The sequence below is a fragment of the Amblyomma mixtum genome, chromosome 5 (assembly GCF_055824585.1).
Source record: "Amblyomma mixtum isolate Tamu chromosome 5, ASM5582458v1, whole genome shotgun sequence".
In the NCBI taxonomy this organism is placed as follows: Eukaryota; Metazoa; Arthropoda; class Arachnida; order Ixodida; family Ixodidae; genus Amblyomma; species Amblyomma mixtum.
The window spans coordinates 60,054,321-60,082,240 of NC_143016.1; the positions used below are offsets into that span (position 1 = coordinate 60,054,321).

The 27,920-nt window shown below is 46.1% G+C and overlaps 3 protein-coding genes across 3 annotated transcripts in view; 1 reads left to right on the top strand and 2 right to left on the bottom strand.

The window, feature by feature from the left end:
* Positions 1–11,346, bottom strand: part of Arpc2 (Actin-related protein 2/3 complex, subunit 2) — a 29,293-nt gene extending 17,947 nt beyond the window's left edge. Inside the window, exons 1-5 of the mRNA XM_089544645.1 lie at positions 11,197–11,346; positions 9,331–9,424; positions 8,340–8,393; positions 7,900–7,945; positions 4,731–4,917 (exon numbers count right to left, since the gene is read on the bottom strand). Coding sequence (XP_089400771.1) covers positions 4,731–4,917; positions 7,900–7,945; positions 8,340–8,393; positions 9,331–9,424; positions 11,197–11,270 — 455 coding nt within the window. The 5' untranslated portion in view covers positions 11,271–11,346. The remainder of the gene's footprint in view (positions 1–4,730; positions 4,918–7,899; positions 7,946–8,339; positions 8,394–9,330; positions 9,425–11,196) is intronic.
* Positions 11,347–11,694: 348 nt separating this feature from the next.
* Positions 11,695–19,040, top strand: Pngl (N-glycanase Pngl). The gene is made up of 4 exons (XM_089544646.1): positions 11,695–11,904; positions 12,213–13,328; positions 15,161–15,356; positions 18,626–19,040. The coding sequence occupies exons 1-4, from the start codon at positions 11,902–11,904 to the stop codon at positions 18,793–18,795; spliced, it is 1,485 nt and encodes a 494-aa protein (XP_089400772.1). The 5' UTR covers positions 11,695–11,901; the 3' UTR covers positions 18,796–19,040.
* Positions 19,041–21,488: 2,448 nt separating this feature from the next.
* Positions 21,489–27,861, bottom strand: LOC149342354 (endothelin-converting enzyme 1-like). The gene is made up of 4 exons (XM_089542155.1): positions 27,382–27,861; positions 24,781–26,304; positions 23,767–24,017; positions 21,489–21,985 (listed from the first exon to the last, which is right to left on the bottom strand). Exons 1-4 carry the CDS (start codon positions 27,859–27,861, stop codon positions 21,598–21,600), a joined length of 2,643 nt encoding a protein of 880 aa, XP_089398281.1. The 3' UTR covers positions 21,489–21,597.
* Positions 27,862–27,920: the final 59 nt, after the last annotated feature.

Below are 27,920 nucleotides of genomic sequence, written 5' to 3' on the forward strand. Positions count from 1 at the left end.
CTTGCCGCATTCGAGAGCTAACTTCCAGCCGTGTAGCTGTTAAGGTGCTTGTCCATCGTGCTAAAACTTGCTCGGCGGCAGCACACGAAAGCCACAACCACCACAATTACTATGGTGAACAAGCTAACACGCCACTAAAGGTTGGAGCTAGCGATACTGATGCCGATGTGGATAGCGAAAAGTCGTGGCAAAGAAAAAAAAATTGACGATGAAGACGATAACTGCGGCCTCGCGCGCCATACATGGACGGTTTTTAGAAGCTCATGTGTGCATGCTTGGCCTCTGTGATCCAAGCGCTCCGCGATCGAGCGCATCGTTGTTCGCAGCCGGAGCCGATCACGGAGGCCACGGCGCGTTCATTTAGAAGGCTATTCCCGCCTGGGTCATGGAAAGTTCGGGTGCGGCCCTTTCCTTCGGGAAAACGGGGTGCAGCCCATACATGGGTGCGGCCCTTAGACGCGTTCATATGATAATTCTTATAACAGTGAATATTTGCAAAGTTGGATTCTTAAGATGTGCAGGCACCAAATTGTGCTTGCATGTTTTATTCTTTCAAATGGCCAGTTAGACATTACAGTAAAAGCTCGTTAATTCGACACTGACGGGACCGCGAAAAATTGTCGAATTATCCGAATGTCGAATTATCGAATGAACAGCAAAAAAAACATGTTTGCCGCAACCTTTATTTGGCAAAGAAATCTGTTATCGTTGCCTGCTTTTTCGAGCGAATTTGAGCGACTACGATAGCTCTAACAGCTGCCAGGTGCTGCGCGGCACACGCACCGCACCGTCAGGGATTTTTTCACAGGTCCTCCCGCACTGACAAGGCTTCTGCGGCTTCTTTCGCCGTGCACTTCGGCATTTGGGGCAACTGCTCACAATCGTCACCTTCCGACGAATCGTCCTTGTCAGCGCCTGTCACTTATATTATTACATCCTCAGTCAGCTGACAGGACACAAAGGCGAGGCGCGCAGGCACTGCGCGCTACCCCGCTACCCACACGAAAGCAGCGCGGGGAGGAGGTGAAGCGAGCGGGGCTTCTGCCGCTTATCTGTTCTTTCAGCCAGCGTCCGCTTCGCGGTTGCTGCTGCCACGCGCGTCTTATCTTTTCTCTTTATCTTTCCTCTGATCTTATAACTCTCCTCTATCTGCACTAGGCAGCGGTGGTTGCTCGGCTGAGCCAGTAGGCAGGCCCGTGCAATTTCCTTTCATCCTTTCAGTCGCAACAAAACAGCAACAGCAAGCAGCCCAATAAACACGCTGACAAAGCGCGGAATTACCAAAAAAGGCGCTGCCTTATGGTTAAGCAACCGGGATCGTAGCAGCAAGAACACGTGGAAACGACGACACACGACACCAACACGACTGCTGCGAAGCACAAAAAAAAAAAAAAGACGCGAGCCGCTTCGGCCGGCCGCCGCCGTGGCCGCCGCTAACCTCGCTTCCCTCGCCCTCGCTCACGCTGCTGACGGCGATCACCATACAGATGGCCTATCAGGCGTACAGTAGCCCCGCTTGTGGCAGTGTTTTTTTCTTTTTGCTCTCGAGGCACCGGCTTGGCGGGCTGTGGAGTGAAGTCGAATTAACCGACGCACGGCAAAATTTGGTCGAATTAACAAGAGTTTCGCCCCATAGACTCCTATGTATAATTGTAGGGACCTCGCGTGCGCGTCGAATTATCCGATTTTCCGAATTAACGGGGGTCGAATTAACGAGCTTTCACTGTAGTATACATTAGTATATATAGGTAAAGGCTTGATTTAAAGGGTTTAATGTCCCAAAGTGATTCAGGCTTTGAGGGATGCCGCAGTGAAGGGCTCTGGAAATCTTGACCACCCAGGGTTCTTTAATTAACTAGCATTGACATCGCACAGCACATGGGCCTCTAGAATTTTGCCTCCATCGAAATTTGACCGCAGCGGCCGGGATCGAACCTGTGCTTTTCGGGTCAACGGCCGAGTGCCATGCATAACCACTGAGCCACCGCAGCAGCACAGGTATATAGGCATATAAGGGCAGCACTCCCGAGGAGCTGGACGGTACCGATACACCAGGCAATGACGATCACCAAAGCTCCGACGGACACTTTTGAGGCGTGCGCACCAGCGCGCATGCCAGAACCGGTCTGTGCATATTCATGACACAGTATGCGAGTGGGCGTGAGCTCGGCGCCTCTGTACCTGCTGCTCGCGCTACACACGTCGCATATAGCGTGCTGGCGTACACAAACAATTGGAGGGTGTTTGGCTTCCGTGACTTCCAGAACACCTTCGAACTGACTGCCCTTCCTTGCTCACATTATATGCGAATGAAAACTTTTTCCCCATTCTTGCTATCCCTAAATTACACCTCGTATGATATGCGGATCCATATTATACGTGGGTTTTTACGGTAACTCGGTAACTCAAGTTAAATGAGACTTCCGCCAGGCAAAAATGCAAGTTGATGTTTACTCCTAATAGCTAAGCTAGGCTGACATGTTATTGTTAGATCGTTGCGCTGTGTTGAGTGCGACGACGGGGCATCACGTGGTCTTACTTCTTGATGGCAGCGGTGGAACTGCCAAAACATACCTTTTCTTGACACCCATGCACAGTTTCATGCCAGTGTCCAGCATGCATATGATTAATCTACTTAACTGTCTAACTGCTCTCATTAGGCGATGGTAGTGAACTAACAGTGCTTAGCTAGCAGTGCCGAGGAGGTGGTGCTTCCGGTCGTCTGAGGCATGTAAGCTAGAGGAGCAATACAGTAGACTCCCTTTAAGATGAACTCCAAGGGACCATGAAGACTGTTCATCTTATCAGAAGTTCATCTAACCAGGAGTGCTTCTAAAAATGATGTTCGAGCATGCAGTGTGTGTCCAAATACTTCGTATATGTGAACAAAGCCATGAAATAGTCTTTTAGGAAAAAAATAATTGCAACATAAGCATTTATTGCACTACTAGTGCAGTGCATCAGGCACTTGAGTGTTGCCCAGTCTGTTATATTTTTTTGTGTCTGTCGAGAAAATCGTCTGCTTGCTACAAGCGTAGGCATATCACATAACCTTCCAAGATACCCTTCAGTGCCCTCACAGGGGAGGGGAGGAGCAGCGACAGTTCTGCTTTCACAGAATCGCCCTTTCAACGGAGACGTGGTTAGGTCTCTGTGCCTCCCCGTGTCGCATGGATCGTCGGCGGTGCAAAAAATCTTTCAATTTTTCAGCTTTTTTTTCTTTCCTTCCGCTGAAATACTGTTCGAATGGTCGAGTAAAGCTACATGGCTTGGGCACGGCTGGTCGTGAAAGTTCATCTTAACCAATTAGCACGTGTGCAGTGTACATCTTAAGCAGATTTTTTTTGCATTGACTCTATGGGAAACCAAACAAATGACCACCACTGTTCATCTTAACCAAGGGTTCATCTTAAGCAAGTTCGTCTTAACGGGAGTCTACTGTACTGTGAATCGCACAACTGCGCAGCTTATCCAATAACACCATCGTCGCATCATGCCCCTGGGTTCCTGCTTACTCACTTTCAGCTCTGACTGAGTGTAACTTTCATTCAACAGCCAGATATCTATGCCTCGCATGCCAAGAATACTGACCTTTTACGCTTAAAAGCGAATTTCCAAAACTGAATTCGGCGTACTTTTATCACTTTTTTTTTTTTCGCTTTCAACCAAAACGTCCAACCCTTAGTTATAACGCACACTTTTTTCCCCCAGAAATTCAGTCGCAAAATAGTATGCGCATTAGAAATGTGCATAAAACAAACAATACTATGAACAGCTCCATTGTCGTTGCCATCACAAGATGGTGATCAGACTGTTTGGAATTGCCAGCTGGCACTGCTTTCGTCATGAGGCTGGCCTCAAGAAAAAAAGTGATTATACTCGCTCAGAGGCACTTCGAGTGCCTTGAGTCCGCCAGAAACATGCATTTGGGAATGGCGAAGCAGAAGGCAAAAATTTTTGCAGATCATTAAAAAAATGGAAGTTGCTTCAGGCTCTGACACAAATTTTGCCTTTTCTGTTTTTGTGAAGGTTAGTAATGACAGAACAGCCTGAGGCCAACGAGCACTACTGGAGACGCAGAAATAGACACTGCTTCATACTTTCACACAAACATTGTTTTCTTTTTTTTCACACAAAAATCAGGCATGTGTTAGAACTGGGTAATTATTATATACAATGATGAATGCAGGCTTAAACTGTCTGCTTTAAGCAGAAACAATGTACAGTCCTTTTGTATGAGCCCACATCTCAAAATTCCTTAAGACTTGTGTTCTGTTATGCAAATGTGCATTCCATGCAGCTAGCTACAGGGCAGACTTGGCAAACCTTTGCTTTAAAAGGCACTAAATGCAAAAGGCACATTGCCCTACATGAAAGTTTTCCTTTCTTTTTTTGTACTTTGTGTTTCAAAAAGCATGAGTGGTTGCGAAGGTGGTCACGTAACTCTTCTGGAACACAAAGGCTCAGTTACTGACCCCAGCAGCTGTCAGCACCGACAATAAACCATGCGGCAGCCATACACAAGTACAGACAACTTTGCGCAGAAGCATTCACTGTATGTTCCCCAGCTGCCTTGTGTGAAAAAAAAACTGGCAGGCAATTGCAGGAGGCGCTTTCCAACATGTTTGTATAAAACATGGACCAAGTATATCGACGATATACGAGACCAGCAAAATCTTCACCGCAACAAAAGCTCAACAAAGTCAAAAGTATATAAGTGATGAGCCTACATAGTCTCGTCGTCCCTGTAGTGAATGACGGCCCTCTTGTCCCCAATCTCGCCACGCTCCTGGAAGTCAAAGTACTTCTCGAAGACAGATGCAAAGCAGTTCCTCTTGAGGTGGCTGGCCTTGCGGGCAGCCTCCTCTATGTTCTCGGGAAGGCTCTCCAGGTCGAACAGAAGCGACACATTGTAGCCTGCAGAGCAAAGCAGAAGGATAAACAATGAGCACGGAGAGCCAGGCTTCTAACAAATGCAGTCACCCACATACGTGACGCAAAGACGTCTCAAGTACACTTCTGTTTTCCATGCAGTTGAAGCTTGAGTGTTCTAGAACAAGCCTCAAGTTACCTGCCTGGGCTAAGTTCTGCCGCTCCATCAAACTATGTTTGCTTACCAGGGACTGCGCCCCTGCAGTGTACATAGGCTGCTGCAAGCTGTACTTGTGTCTTTGGACAAGGCCTAAGGGTCACTGTAGATCTAAAGTTATGAATTTAAGGCAGATCGAGAACACCTTACGACAAAGACCAAAGCAGAGCTGAAAATACCTTTTGAGAAATTACCACCGCTTCCAGTTTGCTTTTAATTTTCACTCTTAAATTGCACAATGCAGTCTTACAACGTGCTAATTTAAACTGAAATGAAAAAAGAACAAAATGGAAGCACTGAAATAGTACAGCATTATTCCTCAATGTCTGATGGTTCTTGTGCATTCACGATAAACTGCAAAATCTGCCTGGACCTGATGTACATACAAAGCAAAACCTTGTAAATTCAACCCCTGTTAATTTGGAAACCTGGATAATTTGGAACACTGCCAATGTCCTGGCCAGTGCCCACATAAATTTATGGCATTAGATAATTGTTAAGTTGGACACAGCTTGGCACAGACAGGTTAATTCAGACGAGTTCCCGAAGGAGGGGCTGTCTTGAGGTAGGACTGGCACAGCATGCGATGGTCTAAACAGCCCTCCTTTAGTCTGAATCTCATGGTCTAGTGTCGCCCGTGCACCTCTAATGTGTTCACAGCAGCAAGCATGAGAGCAATCACAGGGCCCCTAGTAGTAAAAAGATATTCTGACTCCTTAGGATTGGGTTTACTTTTCGGGATAAAGCACCGGCCTTTGGTGAAGGCGATTATTGGCTGCGCCTTGGCCAGTCATGTGAGCATAACTACACACTGTTTCGGATGCTTATTGCATGCCGAAACTGTTTGCCTCTCACATGCTGTTCGCAGCTTGTACGGTGAAGTGTCCTCACATGCAGAGACATTGCTTGTGAGCAGATTACACTGCTATTGTGTGGCAGCGTGGAAGGGTCCACAGAGGAATCTACCATTTTGGAGCAGTCCTGCTTCGGCGCTGCCAGTGTAAATGCAGAAAAGCATTTCATAACTGTGGAATATTCACTGCCATGCAGGTTTCATCACAAAAGAAGATGGCCTCTGTCCAGGCTTTTACCAAATAAATTTTCTGCATTGTAATGTAACTACATTACAAAGTTTTTCTCTCTGTGGACATTTGCTGATTGATTTATTCCATAGGAGTAACCTCCATAGTCATCACTGAACTCATCTTCACGTTTTTTTTTACCAGTTGTTCAGAACCCTGGGTTTGTTTCGAGACATGCCGTGCTGCTTGGTCAGCAAAGCAAACTTGATGCCAGTCAACTTCTCTCACCCAGTGGAGAGTGCTATGGCTTCATGTTAGCCTAAATGCCTCTGGATCCTTGGTTCTTGCAATGTCAGGGCACCGTCGAATATTTACACCCACAGTGTCTCCAGTACTAGACGAGAATTTTAATGCAATAGCATTTAGGTTGTCATCTCACAAAAAATTTCCGGCTTCTCTATCACGAAACTCCTTGATTGGTTGTAAGAGGTCACATGACCTTGTAAAATCATCACCACCTACCCACCATGGCAAGTGGCAACCTGCCCACTGTTGCCAAATTCAATGCAATTGCCAGCTGTCCACTGCGGCGTTACTCATGACCCGCATCTTTCGGGTCGGCAGCTGAGTACCAACCATAACCACTGGGCCACTGCGATGGCAGAAAAACATTAGACACCCACTGTAGACACCATGGCAGGCAACCTAAATGCTATCACATTTTCTTCTTTAAGAATGCGGCAAAGAAGGCACTCAAGTGTTTTTAAAGCTTGCTCCCAGATGATGCTACTGAAGGACTAAGAGGCTAACATGGAGGCTAAGAGCTCTAAGATCACTGCTCGATATGTTTTTACTCCAACGAAACGAAGAAACTTTCAGTTCCAGCCATGAAACTGGGTTTCAAATGCCAGGTAAAACATTTCCCCCTTAAAAAAGAAGGGCCTGGCTGCCCACTTCCTACTTTTCAAAACTATTCTTTAAAGAGTAATATACCATACAGGAAGATGTGCGATACAAGAAAAGAGGCAGAAAAGAATGTACGTTTAGAAATGTCATGGAAGAAAAAATACGTACCTAGATTCTTCTTTTATTATTTTAGTTTACCCTATCTCCTTAAGTGACTCGTCTCTGATTTTGTGAGAACTGCTGCATGAAGAATAGGAAGAAATCTGTTGGCCAAAAGGCTTTTTACTTTCCCTAAGACCTTGAGGATAGTGTTTATCAAAACCAGATGCTTGATACTGAGCAGACAAGGGTAAGGATATGATGGGCCCATTATGACATACCCATGAAGGAAGCCAAAAGTCACTGAAACCAAGGAAAGCATAGGAGAATGTGTGTTTTTTAATTTGTGGTGTTAATGAGAAATTAATGCTGTGATTGCTTTATGACTGAAAGATAACTGATTAGAAAGTAGACGAGAAAACAACCACGTGCTACTGGTGGGATCTGAAACCACGAGCTCCGAATTTTGTGTTCGGCGCTCCCCCAACTAAGCTACAGCAGCAACTGTCCAAGTAGAAGATTGGACAGCCAAGTATGTGAAAGTACGTGCATAACTGGAAAAGTATGTGCCAGTTAACAATAACATGCTCCAGTTTACAAGCCTCACTTCACAAGTGAGCCAATTAAAAAACAGCTACTTGTTTACCCATTTACCCATGAAATTTCATATACCCATCGATGTCGAGCGAAAGACAGAGATTTCTACCAGGAGTGGTGCAGTTATGTACAATTATAAATGGAGTGTTTAAAACAAGGCCCATGCACAGTGTAGCAGAAACATACCATCTTCAGGTGTTGTCAGCAGGGCCCCATACTCTCGCTTTAGAAGCTGGTAACACAGAAAAAAAAAGAAAAGACAGCAATGAGATTTTCTAAGCACCTTGAGACATGACAAGTAAATAAACTATACTAAGTAATGAGGGGAACGTTCAGATATTGCGAGAAAGGAAATTTGGCATTGACACTTTCACAAGAGCTTCTACTTTACATAAATGTTCAGAAAGACCTGCGGAAAGCCTCGGAAAGCCTCTGCAGTTTGTGCAGGATATATGTTGATGTACTACACAATGACACTCTGATCAGTCTGCTAAACACAGTTTAAATCATGTGTATATGACGTGAATGACCCATCAATGTGTTTATGCACAATATGATGCTGTGTAGCACATCATGAATTAAAATAATGCATGATGTCATCCCAGGCCAAGAAAATGCCATGTTACCTCATCTGCACCATGTTCCTGGAGCTCCTTGTAAAACTTCAACGAGATGCTGACCTGCAGAAATTACAAACCAAAATAACTTTGGTGCTCTGGTGATTAAAACATCACAGGATACAACACTCTTGACTTACTAATTCTGTGTGCGTGCGCTTGAAGCTGTAAACAAAACTGTACATTCAAAATAAGAACTTTTCACAGGTATTGTGCCAACCCTCTCTTTGACAAGTGTATGTTTGGTTAAGCTGCACATAACCTTTCTTGCACCAAAGAAGTCTTACCAAAGCACATTTTAAAATTCCATCAGTTTCTTCCACTGAGTGAAACAGTTGCTGCCTTAACTCTTTTCAGTGAACCCAAATTATAACGAGATCATAGGGGTGTTGAGAAAGGCTGTTGTAGATAGTATTTTCAATGACCGCAAGGGCACCACAGTACTACTAAATAGCAGAGAGACTAGGAGGAGACAGCGTAGTGAACAGATGTCTTGGAGATTAAGCATAAAAGAATTTTTATTTATGTGCAGAACATGATGTCGGTATTGCCTCATGAACATTTCTGCCAGGTTTCTACAAAAACTATGGCGTTCCTTGTGAGGCTACATTTTCTCACTGGTGTATTACATTAACGCTCATGTTCCAATTGCACCAATGGCAATGCAATGTCTGGCTATGGGTACAGATTGTACATAAGAACAGGTAGGGGCAGAAAATTGAGTACTCCGTCATGCTTCACCCTCTATCTGAATGCAAACTCTTGTAATGTAATGTAATGTAATGTAAGTAATGTGGACTAAGTAATGAAATCTATGCTTCAGCTTGCTTAAGTAAACCAGAAACAAACACGTACAAATGTCAGACATGGTGTGACAACTATGGGAAGTGAAATCTGTGGAAGTGAAATTGGCAAAAACTCAAATTTGCTCTAGCCAAAAAATGTCTACCACTGGTTGTAAATAGTGATTAAACAAGAGGGAAGAATTGGGATTACTCACCCTTATTTTCGTCTTGTCGCCATTTGGGTTAGATATATGGTACAAAACTCCATCGAAGTCAGCAATTTTGACTTCAACAGCCTCTGGCTTGTTGCTACATAAAACAGCATAAGAAACCGGGTGAGAAGGAAATGAATACGAAGAAATGAAGAAAAAATAAGGAAAAAATGAGGTACGCCCAATGCACAACTACAGCCGCAGCAGGTAAGAGAGCTGGTCACCCAGTGCTTTATTTTTTTTATGCAATTTAATTACAACACTATTTGAATTGGAAAGAAGCAATTTTGGAATGCACACTCAAAACATTATTGCTTCATTTATTTCTGCAGTTAACAAGCTTCATTAGTGTTGCTTTACTTGCAAAATTCTGGGTGGATAAAAGCATGTGTGAACTCAGGTTTGAAGTACCTTGCTGGACATGACTTCATCTCAGTAATTACAGAAATCAAAAACTAACATGCGGCACTACTCTTGGAGAACACCCATTAGGAGCCTTTTACCCTGTGACAATGCCGCTGCCATAACCGCATGAATGCCCGGGGTAAGCTCTCTCCCTCTCTTAAGGGAGCGAGTCAAACAAAGTGCCGAGTCATAAGTTTAAGGTGCGCCCACAAAGGCGACACGCTTGGCTGTGTTTGCAATTTATTCAACCGTTGAGCCAGGCAGCGTGCGACCTACTCAGGGCGCTTGCGTGCTGCCTTGGTAAGAGGCAATGGGTTATAAGTCTAGGTACTCTATGACAGCCCACAAAGCAATTTTGACCTTGTCTGAGTGGCATCATGAAACAATGGCGCTGTGAGGAAATTTCGATTCTTTCTGAACATCGCCTCAGCTACTACAATATTGTGTAGCATTCAGCTAGTTGGTACCTGTTTGTAAAATAACAGAGCTAAGACAGGACACAAAGGAAACCAAGGCAGTGCTCTGTCCTGTTCACTTGGCTTTTTATTTTGTTGATTAATTAAAGAAGATCTGAAATTTTGCACAACCGCTGGAAGAAAACACACTGTTGCAGATGGCAGGGCGCTGTCTCCTTAAAGGGCGCTGTATTTTGCGCGATCCCTCATTACTAATCGCGGGATTAGGTGGCAATGAAGGACAACTTTACCAATGGAAAAGAAGTGTGCCACTTGGTAACCGAAGACACGTGATCTGGCGCAAATGGCTGTATGTCCGAGCTGTTTTGCAAGGACAGTTCACTGCTCTGAACTGTTCTCGTTGAGCACTCGGAAGGGTATGCTATGTCCTTTTTTTTTAACCAGCAAGTTCACGCCTAGTGCGACAGTGCTCGCGCCGTACTTCGCGTAATGCTGGTCAGGAAAACGCAACTGCAATATCGCAAAATCAGCAGCAGCGCGTCCGGAGCTTAGGAGTGACATTGATATCCCCGTGATCTCCAAATACATAACATCAACGTACTTGCACCGGGCGCTACGTTTGCCGACTCAATCGTTATAAGCAGGCTTTAAAACAAGGATCAAATAGGCAAGTGTTGAAAAAAAGAAGTAACAGTACACAAAAAACAACCAACAACGAAAACGATCGAAAGCGATCGCACAAAAGCGCTATGGAATTTAAAGGACAGCAAATGATTCATGCTAGGTGGGTAGGGCAGGAAGCGCACAGGTGCATGCCGTCACTGTCAAGGGCTATCCGTGAGCTAAGTACGCAAGTTGAAGTGATTGGCAAAAGAGCGTTTAACACTGTAATAACACACTAACATGTAAACAATCGGACAACTTAAATTAAACGATTTAAAAAAAATCTTTTTAAACTCTTATCAGCAATGGACGATCGCCGAAGAGCTCCGCTCCGTTCGGCAAGGGGCGCGGCGGAGCTCCGAAGAAGAAGAATGCAATTACTTACGCTAACTGGGCATTTTTGAACTTGAGGCGTAATGTTTCTTCTATTATTCTGTTGTTGATTTCCAATAATATCATCTTCACCGGCAAATACGAACTCCACACAACACCCCGAACAACTACACCGGAAACCCTCAGGCCGGACGCGAGTACGTGTAGATAAAGCCACCGCTAGTCTCGTATAAAGTTAGACGCACCATGCACAAACTTTACGTAATTGTTTGAAAACAATTGACTCTTTTGAAATAAAAATACTTTAATAAATCACAAAATACATTATAGCTACCACTAACAAAAATATTCGACGATACAATATGCAATCATGTCGCAACCAAGTCGCAATAGATTTGCGCTTTTAATTCCGCTCATGAGCACAATGCAAAGAGTGAACTCGAGAACTGAAACACTTTCTGGACAGATATATTTTAAATGTATATCAAGAAGAACAAGAAATAGCTTGCTTGTTACAACAGATGGCGCTACCATCTCAATAAGCTTATTTTGAGTTTTGTGTTTGGCGGTGTTCACAGCGCTTGCTTTCACAGCTGCAAAACCACACACAACTGAACTGTACTGTTGTCGAGGCTGTATAGTACTGGTGGTAGTGCGGACACTGTTAAGAATTGGAAGAGATTGGAGCGAGGGCGCGCTGTTATTTACAGGCATAGGACGTTGGTTGCCCATCTTGCGACAAAACTTTGACGTTAACATGGTAAGTGTGTTGTAGTTCGCAGATTACTCGCCCATGAACGTGCTTACGTGTTTCCGCTGATTGTTTTGATCTCACCTGTGAAATTATAATTTGGCTTCGAAGTTTTTGTAGTTTCAAGTGTTGTTTAGAGCAGTGATTTCGTACAACGTGGCATTATTGCACACATGGAGTTTAGTTTCCTGATTATCACAAAGCAGACGTGTGCAAGCGCATGCATCTTGAATTTCTTCATACCCTGTATAAATGTGATGACGTGTAGTCCGATAGCTGCTGATCTTTGGCTTAATCAAGAAATATTCTTTTTACAGGAGGCGCTTGTCATGAATGTCGGCGAAAACCTGTACACCAAAATCAAAACTAATCTGTCTCGGGTGCAAGTTTACGAAAGACGTGACCTGCAAGAAAAGGCTTTGGCATGCATCCCCGTTTCGGAGCTCACTCGCAAGGCGCAGCTTGCGATGATTGATTACGCATCCCGCAATACTCCTGACGAAGATAAGAGTGGCCCCGGGTTCAGGGACTTCGTGTTAATAGAGCTTTTGCATTGGTTTAAAGAATCATTCTTCACCTGGGTGGACACGCTGAAATGTAGCCATTGCGGAGGTGCCACAACAAACGTCGGAGCTGGAGAGCCCACTGCTGACGAAATAGCGGGCGGAGCGTCACGTGTGGAGTTGCACGGCTGCCCGAAGTGTCAGACTCAGGAGAGGTTTCCTCGCTTCAATTACCCGCCTAAACTGTTAGAAACTCGAAGAGGTCGCTGTGGGGAGTGGGCCAACTGCTTCACATTTTTCGCCAGGTCGCTCTCCTTCGACGCTCGGTATGTGCTCGACTGGACTGACCACGTGTGGACTGAGGTCTACTCAGACAGCCAGCAACGCTGGCTTCATTGCGACCCATGCGAAGCTCTCTGTGATGCACCGCTTGTTTATGAGGCTGGGTGGGGCAAGAAGCTTTCCTACATTCTTGCTTTTTCCAAAGATGAAGTGCAGGATGTCACGTGGCGCTACACGTCGAACTTTGAAGCTGTACAGTCAAGGCGTGTGGCTTATTCAGAGGCAGAACTCATCCGGTTGATGCTTGCACTCACGCAACAGTGCCAACAATCATCTACACAGAAACGCAGGGAAGAGCTGTTGCTGAGGAGAGTGCTGGAGCTGGCAGAATTCCTGGCTCCTAAAAAGGTGACTGAGAGTGAACTGCAGGGAAGATTGTCAGGTGGCTTGGCGTGGCGACAACAGCGAGGCGAGCTTGGGAGTTGGGTGCCCTTCACATACAAACCGGCCAGCTGTAGGTGCAAAAAAATCATCTTCAAGTACTCGTCGGCCATGGACAAGTACTCCATTTGGGAGGATGGTGTAGAAACCAGCCAGGTCTTGGGCTGGGCAAAAGGAGCGTTCAGCATTGAGAAGATGTTCCGCAAGGTGAGGCTTGTCTCTCACTTTTCAACACATTTGTGCGTTTTGGTGTTGAGTCACGCTTATCCTATACATAAGCTGGAAGTAGCATTCGGATAAAATGAATTCAGACTGTTGTACGAGTTGCTACGTTCCACTGGTCTAACAAACTCCACTGAAAGACGACACCCACACTCTGTTATTGCTTCAGCAATGAAGTTGCTTCTTTAAATGCTCCCCATTCTTGCTTATGTTGTTCATATTAGATTTGTCAGCCAGCTTTTATTCAGGTGCACCACTGCGCTTTTCACTGCCTGGGCAATAGTTGCTGTATATGGAATAAACTGTATTGCATTGGCAGAGTATTATTTTATTTGCAAGATGCAAGTAACCTGTGTGATGGCCAAATGTATTAAGGCGAAAGCCTTTAATGCCTCATCGTTGTCGATAGAAGGTTGTAGACAGAAGGTTGTCAGCAGAGGTGTCACGCTTTTTCTAGTCAGACCAGAAAAAAAATCTTTGTGCACGATGGGATTCAAACCACCATCCTTCCGTTCCGCAGCCGAGCGTGCTAATGACTACGCTACTTCCTGCTAACGCATATGTAGTTCTCCTTGTCTAGGACGCTGGAGAGTGTTTTTAGAGAGGTGTCAAATCAGACGGATGCCTCCCAAACGCCCTCCAGTGTCTCCAAAGTTTAAGATTCACAAACAATTGTGTACTTAATTGACACCTTAACCACACATCAGTGACACAAGCAGCAACACCGTGCTAAAGGCTTTCGCCTCACCGCACTTTAGGTCAACAAAGTGCCCCCCTGAATTTTTTTGTAGCAGGCTACTCGTGCAGCCTTGCTTCTGGTAAGGTAACCGTGCTAATGGTAATTTATTGCCTTGGGATGTGTTAGGTTACTCACTTGTCAGCAATGGCTATGTGCATGTTTGAATGGCAGAATGTTTCAAAATTTTTTTAGAAATGCTATATAACGTATCCATCATGAATGGAGAGATCATGCAGTGGTTTCAAGAAGGAAAAACCGTAGAGTTGCAAAATGAGTGGGTTGTAAAGACATCATATGGTATATAATTTGCAACACCAGTTCATGGCCTTGCATAGGTCACAAAGTTTCGTTAACTTTTTCTTTTTTGATTCTAAAAATTTTTTCTTCCTGACTTATTGCCTCATTGCATTTTCACTCTTCTATAACCTATGATGGTTTGTTCAGTAGCTACTTTAATACATCGTACCATCTCATTTATCAGGATCAGCAATAGCTGGGAATAGGTTCTATCAGCAGGTCGCAAAGCCTGGTAAATTTTTTGCGGTTCACCAGTGGTTGAAGAAAACACTCGTCTGCTGTTTTGTCACAGGACACCGTACTCTTAAATTAAAACTTCAAATTTATATGTTACTGCCATACCACCCTTTTGAGGTAACTGTGTAAAGTAGTGAGCACAAATAAAATGACGTATGCAGTGATATCAAAGTAATTGTACTTTCTCCGAGACGTATTTTAGCATACAACATTAAAGAATTTTGTGCACAGCTCTTGAGACAATTTATAAGGCTCAGAAATTTATTACAAACTTATTGGTATAAAACAGCTGATGGCAGTGCTGCTACCTTTTCTGATTACATCTGTCTCGTGTCTTATGTTAAAGATTTGTTGCTAGTTGTTTTTCTGTTTTGACAGCAGATTGCTCTTTCATTGAGTATTAAGTAATGTCAGATGCCTAGAGGCAGACATATCCTCTTTTTCCCTTTATTTGAATGGTCGCATTTGTGAGAGTTTCTCTCATAAAATGAACAAAGTTCATTTTCACGGCATTTCTTACAAGTGGTGTCATGCTTTTTGCAAGGTAGAGCAAGACTGGAAGATGAGCTATTTGGCAAGGCAGGAAGACTCGTCTGAAGGGTCATTGTCATGGAGGCTTGAGCTGTCGCCTGGAAGAGCAATTGAGAGGTTGGATCTTACTTGTGCGGGGACGACATATGAAAACGGACGTGTCAGCTGGTCCGTGACGACAGACGAAGAAAGCATTCCCATCGAGGGCTGTGAGTTTTGCTGTTTTTTCTTTTCGCATTACTGTGCTGCACTGCAGCATGGCTTCAGATTTCCAGGGCATTCGGTTTGTGTATACTTGGCTCGAGTATCTGGGTCCACTAATTTGTTGCTTCTTCAGGACCTAACCCCTGTTTCCTAGTGGTTAGTGAAGGTTTTGTTCTGTTTGACGGGTGATAGCTTCAGTAATTTAAGTTACACTCTGGTGGATAAACAGATTGTCCAAACAGTGAATGAAAGAGTATGAGGCGTATTGGAAATAGTTCTTACTATAAGCCTTGCAGTTGCTTAGAGAACCTTGAAAGGGACACCTAAGACAAATCAAAGTTGGCCTGTATGAATGTATCGTTGCATTCAAATGTCTAAAAGGCTACGTTCATTGATAAGAGAGTTCTGTCAGCTAGGATTTTTGTCAGCAATAAATGTTTCTTTTGTTGCCAAAAAAATGTCATCATGGCCAGAAGGAGCCGCAGAATTGATTTTTATTAAAAACTAAAATTGGGTGAAATTGTCCTATTTCTGTCATGCAACAAAACTACAGGCGAACAGCAAACGCGTTGACAGGAGACCGGATATATAGAAATTACAGCAGTTATTGTTATTTTAAAAGTATTAGGCATATGAGCTCAGAATCAAACAGTGAGCTACAGCAATTAGATTTATCTATTTTGCACCTACGTCATGCTTCAACATTAATAAATATGGTGTCACTTATATAGACGGTGCTTGGTAGCTTAATGTCTAAAGCCCCACAGCCTTGCAATGGTGCTTGCCTTTTAGAAGGGAAGTGCAGGAGATGCACTTCTGGCAACTGCTCTTCAAGTAAGAACACACGAGAAGGTGCTTTCAGAAACACAGCCTTGATTGAAGCAGTAAGTTAGTCAACATTCTTAAAACTTCTTAAGTTCTTCAAGATAAGGTGAAGCCTATGCGCTAGGCAAGCGACATGGTCCACCAGCGGCTAGCTCGTGTTCAGCAGAAGCGCAGCCTTGTGCATGTAGGTTGCATGCACTACTTTCAGCGAGTGGTCAACAAAGTAGGCTGTAGTTTCTCCTTTGGCCGCTTGCTAAGGTTTCGAGCATAAAAGGAAGTTCCTTGTCTTCTTATCTGCTTCAGGCTGTCCTGCTAGGAAGTGACTAACAAAGCATCCTTTCACATCCGCTGTTTCTTCCATGGAGACCTTAATGCAGCATTCAAAGAGCTGATTTCATATTTTTACAGCAGGAGTTGCTTCGTACAGAGGCAGGAGGTAGAAACAGTTTCAATACCTATTTTGTGATTTTTCACCATGGAATGTTTGCAGCCACTAAGGCCTCGCATAAATCGGCACAGAAAGCATTCTTCCTATTGCCCTTGCAGTCTTCTTTCAAGCATGATTCCTAAGAGGTTGAGGGTTTCTGGGGTTAGACATTTGCCCGATCCCTAGCAGGTTTTTTGTGCTTCTTTTCGCAAGGAACCTAGGAAAAAAAGGGTGGATATCTCTTGCATATCGCAAGGAGCTGCAGATGAGCGCTTCTCAGATTTCAGGTAACTGCAATGGTTCCACTTAACCACACCGTTTATGCTTCTTTCTTTTTAAAGCCCTTCCTAACATATGTTATGACTGACAGCTTTCCGTTGTGGTGGGTTCCTGCCACAGCCTCGCACGAAGAAATAAAATAAGGCAGAAGAGCGCTGCCTAAAAAAGTGTGGGTAAACCTGTCATCCATGTCATACACTTTCAAAAATGTGGCATCGTCCGGCAGTTTACCACTTTTCCAGTGAAATGGTGCTGGAAGCTTCCGCCACGGTGGAATGGCATGGGAAGGTGGTGGCAGGAAAATAATTGTTTCCCAATTTGTGGCTGACCTGGTTGGCACTGTTTACATAGCGGGCATTGATACAGTGTTCACCACTGCCATTTGACGAAGTCATCTGAGTTTCTAAATGTACTGAAATTGATCTAAAGGAAAACTGAATCGGAAAGCAAAACAGCATAGTATTTTCAGGGCTGTTTTAGAAAAAATAGGGCATTTTGAGTTGCCAACACTGAAATAGGCATATATAGGCACTAACACCAAGACTTGGCATTTATAGACACTCTAAAAACAGTATTAGACGTGCTGTGAACACTTAATTTATGCTCATACATGAAAATGGCGTTGATTTGATTCATAGAAAAAAGGACATTTGCCTGAAGCCGGTCTCTAGGGCGCCTGTCGAAAGCAATATTACAGTGTCTGCATAAACATGACTGGAGTCTTTTCTTAAACCACATGCTTCAGAAAGCAGCTTGCTATATATTTTGAACCTAGCTACGGATATAGTGCTAACTGTATTTTGCTGCTCTTTGAGAAATTGTCTTGTGAGCGACAAGGAAAAGCCAACTTCTCAGCGATCTTGGGCCATCGAGGTGAAGCGTGGGGCACACACTGGTGAGAAAGAGTGGCTACTAACGAGGAAAGAAGGCAGTGCAGGCCATTCAGGAGGAAGTGGCGGCAGAGAAAGAGCCATGAAGAGTAGGGAAGGGAAAAAGAAAAGGTTGAACGGACATAGAACTGTGCAGCACGAAACGCAGAGCATTGAGCCAAGAAACGCTAGAATGACTGTCACTCAGAAAATGAAGGGCCTTAATCATGATAATGTGGAACATTTTTATGTGTTTTGATGATTTCCATTGGCACCTTGCTTGTGAAATATCATGCTGCATATGGCGAGGCATATTTTCCTCTGGATTGGACTTGTTTTAGACTCTAGGTCCACATCCTTTGGTGTGACGTGCATAAATTGAGTGGTATTGACGGTCAATGGAGGCCTATAAACAAAGGTTTTCAGTGCGGTTTTATAGTTTTCTGATGTTTAATAAAATTGGAGGTGCTGTGCCTTTGTTTTCATTTCTGCCATAGGTACATCACTTATTGCTATATTCTCTAACACTATCTGAAGAAGTGCAATCAAACATGCTCCTTAGGTTTGCATCATATTGTCAGACATTTTGAGCCCACTATGTTTTCTCTTACTGGGCTTCTTTTTATTATTATTTTTGGGTGGTGTGGTGCTATATGTGAGATTCTCTAACGGCGTCTGTTTAAGTCTGAAGATCTCGTGCAGTTGTGCACCATGCTCCTTAGTATGAAAGGCGACAACCTGCAGTATGTACACATGAAAATTAAAGCCAGTTTTTAGGCACAAACATGTTGCAGCACACGCAACTATAACCAGTGCACTTTTGAACTAACCAGAATGTTTTGCTGATGTTTCGTATTTTCTGGTTCCTTTGCAGCCAACGGAGTGCATTCAATAACGTCACTGAAGAAAGCGAACTTTGTGTGTCTAAAAGCAGTGGTCACCGGTGGTCGAGGAGCCAGTGCCTGGCAACATGCACAGCTGTGCAGAGAACCGTTGGACAGCCAGCACTACAGCTTAGAAATAGCTGTCACACTGTCAGACTGAAGTGCTGGGAGTTTGCCTTAATTAAGCAAAACTAGTTGCCGAGATGCCAAAAGATGCTCAAAAAAAAAAAAATGAAATTATGTATTAAAGCACGAGCATGAAATGCTTTCTATAGCTTTGTCTCATATAATTTTAGGACAATGCTGAAACGAGCTCAGCACCGGTGTTTCAGTGTTTTAGATATTAAAGGCCAGAACATTTACACTTTCAAGAACAGTGTACTGTTTGTTGCCTATGCTTGCTTTAAATGATGTCCACTGAGGTTTATTAGCAGTCGAGTCGTTCATGCTAATGACATTGTGAGCACTGAATGTTTGTGTTTGTGGCTGAAACGATTCAGTGGATACAGAATGTCTTGTTAAAGTGTGACAAAGGAAATTCACACATAACGGGCCAAACTTTATTGCCCAACTGAAATGTGGGCCACTCAGGAAGGCGAACTTGCAGCATTGCAAACAAATTGTGATTTTAATTGCAGCCAGAAAGTTCTGACGCAAAGTATGTCCTCAGGCTGCTTTTGCTGCAAGGACTTGGTAGTCGCCATTTTGAAAATATAATGTAACCATTTGTGTTAGCATTGTTCTCGCATATACTTAAGTGCTCACTTTATACTACTAGGATAGGTGGCCTTGTCCAGGTCATTTACCAAATGTAGTGGCTAATTCCAAACCTGTGATTTACATCCATTTTTTTGGGTTTTGTGATATAGATGATGACAGTGTCCTTCTGAGGAGTGCATGGGTCACTGGATTGCACCAGGTTTTAATTATGTCATCATTTTAAATCGTGAACAGTACCGCAACTAAGTACAGTTGCAGTGTTACAGTTAGCTTAATTGTAAAGTGGTTTGGTCAATCAGCAAGCCCAGCTACAAGTACTTCTTGGACAAGCAAACTTAGGCAGAGGGCAGATTTGGTCTGAAAACTACTGTTTAGTGCTGCCTCCCTATGAATAGCTGCTAGATTTTATGTCACTTTTATATTAGCTGCAGGGTAATTACCGTGTGGGAATAGTAAATTTTAGAAAGCTAATCTTGTTCATATTTCATCCAGCTTTGTGAATGGATGCTTACTGTGCCACTGGAATGTTGCCAATTTTTATAAACATACTGGTACACCTGTGTTTTGGCGGGTGTAATGCTGGGGACTGTACAGAATGTTAACAGACTGCTGCAGGTGCAAGTGATGCCAATAAGTATACCTAGGGTACTACATGTGGTACTCTCAATTAGAGCACTGCGCGGGCCTCACTCTGAGGTCCGAGCCCGGCTTGTGTCCGAAGCCCAAAGACAGAGCTCAGGCCCGGCCTGGTTCTGCTACATTATCACTCTAATACAAGAATTCGGGCCCGACCCATCAAGCTCAGTGTGAGGCCGAGCTCATACCCGTTAGCGCAGCAGCTCAAGAGGTTTTCAAGAGGCACAATCTCCGTCGTCCTTGTTCTTTGCCCTGCTTTGCCTTTTGTTAATGCACCAACTAGCCTAAGTTGTCTCTGTACGTAATTTCACCTCAACAGGTAAATTTCTCTCTGTGTGCACGTATATGACCCCTGTTACACAAAAAAAGAAGGGGCCAGCAAAGGCGCTTAAATCACAGTAGCGCGTGAAAAACAAAAAGGAGAGAAGGTGGGTTTGCCCATTCGGCTTTTTGAACAGAGATCTCGTCCGAGTAGACCCGTAGTTCTGAGATCCAAATGGAACTGGTTGCATACACGCGTAAAGCCTGTTGCGTGCAGGCGAAGACCCTAGCGATTCCTGCCGCCGCGGCGCAAAAACCTGTTTCGAGTCGTCGCGGCGACTCGATCGGCCAAAGCGACGAGGTTCCAGCAAGTTGGAAATTTTCGGTGCGACGCAGTGCTCAATCGCGCAATTCGCTTAGTCGCTCATGTGAACCAGCCTTAAGACATTACTTAGCGCAAATTCTAGGCTTTAATCAATCATTTTTTTTATTGCTCACGGAAATATTTTGTTTACGTTATCTTGTATCGTTCAGCGTGGCCGGGCGTGCGCGTCCGAATTTTTTTGGGCATTCCACGGTGAGAGCGCTGATTAATGATGCGGTTAAGCTTTCTAATTTCGCATTAATGAAGAACTTCCTGGAAAGATTTTAGTACCGGGATTCTTACATTTCTTAAACTTTCCGGCCAGGACAAAAACACAACAAAAACATTATTGGTTTCATTTTTCTAGAGTTAGCAAAATGGAAAACACGAGACAAAAAACAGGCAAATAGGCGTTATTTTCTTTCCTCCGCTTGCACCACGGCCTATTCCATCCTTTTCGCTGCTAGAGCGCCCCGAGTGTCCTAAACCCTGCAGTGCGCGGCGCAGGCCTGGCGAAACAGTCCATTTTTCGTCCCGGTCCAAGCCCATTCTGTGGGCTACGTCGCGAGTACAACTTTTACCCGCCGAGGAGGGCTTCGCCTCAAGAGGAATGGTTATGCGGTGAAGCCCGTTTTCGCGAACGCAAACGTCGATCGAGCTGTAGCAAGCAACGGCGTGCGCATTTACGAGTTCGTAATCGTCGCACGGAAGAACGACGAGAAGCAAGGTGACAGAACAGTGCCGCTCGGGCCGACATTTTATTCAATATCGAAATTAAATGTTGGATACTTTTCATACGAGACGTTGAGAGATTCGTTTCCTCTGAACTCAAAAGCTGTTTAAGAACCTGATAAAGAATGAGATTTCCCGTATAAGCGCGTGTGCTTGGTACCTTTGAGGAAAGCACTTCGGACGTGAGAACGATGGCGACGCGCAGCATGAAATAGACCTCTTGCGGGGCAGCCAAAGTTCGTAGCAGCGTCACCAGAAAGAGCAGCGCGCGGCCGGGGTCATGGGCAGCCCCGCGGGACATTGGAAGGCGCGCTCAAACTGCGGCATGTGCATGAGCGGCACGTTGCACCTCACTTCATCTGGTGACGTGTCGCTGTCGGTGTCGCGGCTCGAGCATAACGTGAAGCACAGTCCCACAAAGAAGAGCTGCTCCGGACTCAGTTCCTCGAGCCCAGCGAGCCGCTGCTGACTGTGGAGAGGTTCGGTCCGCGACCCGAACACGACGTGGTACAGGTGGGGTACGGCGGCGAAGTCGCAGAACCAGTCCGTGTGGTTGTGGCGGCCGAAGGCGTGGCCAAACGACACCGCCTCTTGTCGATGGAAGTCCCGCAGGCACTGGACGCGTTGATTGTACGCCCTGCGACAATAGATGCTATCTTTTGCACACCCTGCGACAATAAAAGCTGTCTTTTGCACTGCAAAAACTGTTTGGCGAGAAGACAGGATGACCACGAGTCCGTGTTATGTAGTAAAATGAAGTGTGTGCGGCGCGAAGAGGCGGCGTTATCGCTGTAGCTTCGTTTTAACGTCGGGTGCCATCGTGCGGCGTGTCTCTTACGGTAAGGTCCTCCGGTGGTAGGACCAGTAGAAACAACCTACAGTAGACGCAGTCAGGCTGATGATGACGATGATGATGCGCTCACTCCCAAGGTTCCCTCGTGCGTTAGTACGAGCACAGGAAAAACATTTAGCAGTCTGCTGGTCGTCATAGAACAGCTTACTTTACCTTCTCGTTAGAGTTAGTGCGGTGGTAACCGATAAACTCTTAAGGAACCAACGTGGTCGCGAACCTTAAGTGGTTGATACGTCGGCATCTAACCTGCCAAAACGTTTTTGGTATACGGGGTACTGCAGTGATTCTCAGTCGTGTATTGTCTCATAGGAACAGTGCACCTTATAGGCGGGATTTTAAACATTTCTCTGCCCGTCACGTGAAACGGTTCGGAACGAGCAGGGCGCTTTACGAATCACGTGTTTACGAAGCAGTTACTGAGTGCGCTATACGTGCGGATAAATTATACCTACAATATATAGCCTGAATGGTTTTTCTGGTTGAACTCCAACACTCTATTCTGTTGTGCCTCTGCGGGAGCGACGCCCCGCCTGCAAAGGCCCCACCCAGTCGCCGTTGCCCTTGGCAACCCTGCTTTGCCACTGTAGTGAGGAGCGACGCCTGAGGCGACGCGGACGACTGCAGGTGCTGACGTCATGCAAGCGGTTGTTTTGTGATCGCATAAGGCGCTTAGAAACTCCGCTGTAAATGTGCTTTGTTTATGAGCTCTGGGGCCGAATTATGGAAAGATCAAATCACAAACAGTTCAATTAACACCGCTCCTATTGGTCGATATGCCCGCCAGTCCGTGCCGACCAATAGGAGCGGGACTTTTTGATCGTGTTGTGACTGATTTGCGATTGTTATCATTCCGTAATTCTGCCGCCGCTCTTTGCGTATTGGATTTTCACGACCTAGAAGAGGGCCGCAATTGATCCACTATGGCATTGTTACGGAGAGCTCGATCCTTTTGTGGGCAGCCAAGTTGAAATCGTGTTTTTTTAGCGCTAAAGCGCTACTTCGCTAGCAAAGCCGCCGCCGCGGTGGCTCACGTGGTTATGGTGCTCGGCTGCTGACCCGAAAGTCGCGGGTTCGATCCCGGCCGCGGCGGTTGAATTTTTTTGGAGGAGAAATTCTAGAGGCCCGTGTACTGTGCGATGTCAGTGCACGTTCAAGAACCCCAGGTTGTCGAAATTTCCGGAGCCCTCCACTACGGCGTCTCTCATAGCCTTAGTCGCTTTGGGACGTTAAACCCCATCAACCAACCAACCAACTAGCAAAGCTGAAAAACCCGAGGTATGTGTGAAGCCTCAACCTTTGGCGGAGCGCCAGCAGCGGAGGCCTTGCGAAGCTGCTGCGTCAACGGGCGTGATAGCCTGACGATTAGAGGGCTGCTCGCATGCCTACTGCGCATTCGCAGGGGCAGATGCGCTCCCCCTTCCCTTTTACCTTTGTCATTCGCGGTTTCCCATCAGTAAAGGCAATTAGTTTCCGTATGGCTATTCGGCCGTGCTAAAACTCTCTAATAGTGAGGAAAACGTTCGTTGCCTAGGAGCACGTGGAAAGTATTTTGCGCGCAATCTTACTGGACGTACTGATCTGGGCTCTGCGGGTCTTGCTCGAGGAGGGGGAAGACGTCGTTCAGAGCATGCAGGAGCTGATTCACGAGGACGTAACCAAGCCCCGCGTACTGTAGCGTGGCGGGCAGTGTGTCCGCGTAGAAAGGCATCTGCAACAGCGTCGGTTGTAGCCACACCACAGCATTTTCGCCGTCGAAGACGGCGTTGCTCGTGAGCAGCTCGTGGGAGTGCACGTTCGCCTTCGCCTCTAAGGGCATCTTGGTTCGAGGGGCGCAAGAAAAAAAAGAAGTGCAGGGCTCAGGTGAGACTCTTGACACGTGTGATATAAATTATTCATTCTTTCTGCCAGACAGGGTATGAGCATACTAGACGTCTCAAATGTATATCTTCAGTTTCACGTGTCATAATTTCTCGAGCTAGAACGCACGTTGGACCTGGAGAGCGTTTTTTTTATCAATGTGAGAGCATTAAAAGACTCACTGGGGAAAAATATGCTGTCGGTAATTAAATTCGCTCGTTGGCTAAGTGACGTCATCGGACAGAAAGTGGCGTCACTTCCGGTAAAGGCATTAACAGCTTCGAATGTTATCGCATTGCCAACATATATTGTGATTGGGTGCTGCTGTGAATTTGTTTATTTGATCTTGCACCTACAGCGCCCGAAAATATTGCAAAGGATTGGGGCCCGGGGGGGGGGGGGGGTATATCCATAGGTAGCAGAAACGTGAAGATAGGTTGTTAGGTTTGTAGCACATCATGGAGTGCTGTCATAAATGCATCATTGGTATCAACATGCAGCGTCCGAAGGCAAACGATTTGACTTAGAAATGGCATTAGGTGAAAAGGGAGTGCTGCATTTATATTGTGGTTGTTTTGCCACTGCTATGGCATTCACGGCCTAAACGATCGCAGACGATGCACAAGCGAACTGTCACTACTCGCATTCACCGCATTCCTACCTGCTGCACAATCTGACAACATGGCAACGTTAAACAGAAGAGGAGGTTTGTGAGCTCTTACCTTTTGGTATACAATGAATGCTCTTTTCCAAGCTGCAAAAAGGGTTTCGTTTTCGTCGCTCCTTGACTGCCTCGCTCGTGGAACGTGAGGAGCGAAGCCGCCGGAGGAGCTGAAACGGAGTGAGACCGCCGCTATCTTTGAGAAAATGACTTCTTTTGTCCGCTCGTCCATCCAAGAATTTTTCGTGAAGGCCAGAGACAACGTGCCACGAAGCGCGCGAAAGAGTTGCGTCACTGGCGCCATCTCACGCCTCAGCAGTGTACTACCGTAGAATGGCTCGACGAGGGCTCTTCTAGTCACCTTGTCCATCCTGTTCCAACACCAGAGCGTCAGGTCCATCCCGGCCATGTTGTGCAGTGCCCTCAGGCTGGCGCTGACGAGGCGCCCGATCTCTCTAGCTACCGTCCAGCCTATGGCAGAATAGTACTTCTCCTTCTTGCCGCCCCTGGATAATAAAATGACCACCGCAGAGAAGAGGCCCTGGCTGGAAACGAACACGATGTCTTGTTTTGGGGTATTGTAAGCAGATGGTCTCAGGCTTCGGCGGACGGCGTTCCTCCAGAGTTCGACCTCCGCTTCCATTTCCTTCGCTTTAGAATCGCTCGTAGCGAGTACACTGTCGGCTTCGCAGTCGGCGAAAAACGACTCGATTTCCTGCTCTGTCTCGAGAACGTCGTGCACCGCGCGATCGATTTCATCGCTACTGTTGGCTCCGAACTCTCTGGCGTAAGCTTTCACGAAGGCAATGTACTCGCCCGCACCGTCCAGGACAGCTCGTTCTTTGGGCCACCGCTTCAGTATTGCACTACGACTGATACGAAACAAGACCCTGTGGTCGAATTTATCTACGAGGAACACCCGCAGCGAGAACCATACGTCTACGTTCCAGTTAAGGGTCCAGTCAACCAGGATGTCGAGGAGCTCTTCCGCTGTCGGTGTAGATTGTGGAGCATGGGGCCACGTCAGGCCTCGTTCCATCATGAGCGCTCTAAGCTCGGACATCCCGTCTGTAGAGTAGCTTGAAAGCCGGCTTCCAGACACGCAGGAACGGAGCAGTGCACCTGCTCCCAGCGTTTCCTTGCCGACACTGCCTCTGATCATTGCGTCGACACTGCCATTGACCCAGCTGCGGAGTATGTGCATCTTCAAGCGTTCGCTGGTCAGGGTCGGGAGGCTGTCGTACTCGCGCGGATGCGAATCGCTCCGCGAGTCACAGACGTAGCGGTAAAAGTTGTAGCATGGGTTGGCCTTGGTGGAGAGGGATCGCTGCAGCTGCTTCGAGTACTCCAGGCATGCGCTCGTCCGGCACACGGAATAGTTCACCAACGGCATCGTTCTGGGGTGGGCCCTGAGCGGAAGGTAGTTTCTCGTGAGAATTAGGAAGAGAAAAAAGAGGGCTACGCAAACGATGATGGCCTGAGTCGTGGATTGGCTGTTAGACTTCGGGGTCCGCTTGGAAGCCGGCTGGGGAGCGCCTTCGTCCGAGATACTGTCGAGGCTGCGCTTGTCCTCTCCCCCGAATGCCTACGGACAGTAAACGTGTTACCTTTTGTGATGCTGTCGACAAAGCATACACCTCGGAGAAAATAACAGCGCAAATAGACGAAAGATGGGACAGAGAACAGACCCCACGAGCTTTTGTGGTCAGCTGAGTTAATTGTATCCAAAATTTGAATTTTAGCGTTTTCGCGCTCCTCTCGCCACATTTTGGGCGACGCTGCTGACTGACCGCGGCCACGTGACGTCTGAAAGAATCTAACTAGTAGTCATCTCTTAACCGACATACGCAGGACCGTGAAACCTAGAAGGGCGCTACTCAGGTGTCCATGACACACAACGTAGTGATTGAGTCGGTTTATGTATTCTTTTTCCGAAGGTCTTTCAGGGCTAGCATGAACCTGCTATAGCAGGTATACGAACCACTGAGTAGAGAAATTATGGTTGATGGTTGATGGGGTTTAACGTCCCAAAGCGACTAAGGCTATGAGAGACGCCTATTATGGCTGCTCGCACACATTGGAGGGGAGTTACACTGCAGAGAGTGACACTGCCGTCGAGGTGGCTCAGTGGTTATGGCGCTCGGCTGCTGAATCGAAAGACGCGAATTAGATACCGGCCGCGGCGGTCGAATTTCGATGGAGGCGAAATTCTAGAAGCCCGTGTACTGTGCTATGCCACTGCACGCTAAAGAAGCCCAGGTGGTTGAAATTGTACGGAACCCTCCACTACTGCGTCCCTTTAGCCTTGAGTCGCTTTGGGACGTTAACCCCCACAAACCATAAACCAGAGAGTGACACTGCTATATGCTTCGGTTTACAGGTTTCCAGGCGCATGCAGCCACTTGCACAATTTGCTCTCCCTTTTGCTGAACGTAGTTTCGAATCAAAGCTGATCAAATTGTATTCACATCTCAGAAATGCAGAAAGAGGAAAAATGAAAACCCCTTGAGAGTCCTCACTCGAACGCAGAAAAAAAAGTAGAAGAGTAAACATTTTCATTAGCAATAGGCAAACGGAAGTAGTGCCAGTTGACGTATTCTATCAGCTCCCCGTCCGTAGATGTGCATCGTAATGTTTGCTTTAGCGAGTGAACTGTGCTTACCGCGCTCTCGGCATCAACGGAGGTGATCGCTGCGAACGGTGCTGCTTGGACAGTGCCAGAGGTGCCCTTGTGAATAGTATCCTTCGTAGCGGCTGCCTCATGTCCGGCGTGTTCTTCATGTGACGCAGGCTGTTGGTGCTCCGCTCTCGCGGCTGCGATCTCGTCTTGTCTGCAGTTCTGTCTCTGGTCCTGTCTCTGGTCCTGCACCTGGTCCGGCATCTGGTCCGGCATCTGGTCCTGTCTGCGGTCTTGTCTGCGATCTTGTCTTGTCTCTTCAGCCGAGCTCGGCGTTGCGGTAGCAGATACCTTGTGGCGGCGGCGCTTCTTGCGATGTGCTCCCCGCTTGCGCCGTCCCTCTTTACGCACAGAGCCAGTATTGACCTGAGAAACAGGAGCCGTTGAGGACGCCAAAGCAACTACGTCATCGTCGCGCTGACCAAGGCTGCTAGGTTCGCTGCTCTGGTTGCGCTTCCATGCCATAGTGTGCAACGAAGTGGCTTTCTGCAAATGTGTCGTCGCTGATCCTGAGGATGCTTTCT

Bases quoted from the DNA above. Each gene is read 5' to 3' on its own strand.
- Pngl (XM_089544646.1), top strand. The intron at 13,329-15,160 runs GTGAGGCTTGTC...GCTTTTTGCAAG, and splicing joins TTGAGAAGATGTTCCGCAAG to GTAGAGCAAGACTGGAAGAT. The intron at 15,357-18,625 runs GTGAGTTTTGCT...GTTCCTTTGCAG, and splicing joins AAGCATTCCCATCGAGGGCT to CCAACGGAGTGCATTCAATA.
- LOC149342354 (XM_089542155.1), bottom strand. From the start codon at position 27,861: ATGGCATGGAAGCGCAACCAGAGCAGCGAACCTAGCAGCCTTGGTCAG. The intron at 26,305-27,381 runs GTAAGCACAGTT...TACTGTCCGTAG, and splicing joins CCGTTGATGCCGAGAGCGCG to GCATTCGGGGGAGAGGACAA. The intron at 21,986-23,766 runs GTAAGATTGCGC...CTATTGTCGCAG, and splicing joins AGCCCAGATCAGTACGTCCA to GGCGTACAATCAACGCGTCC.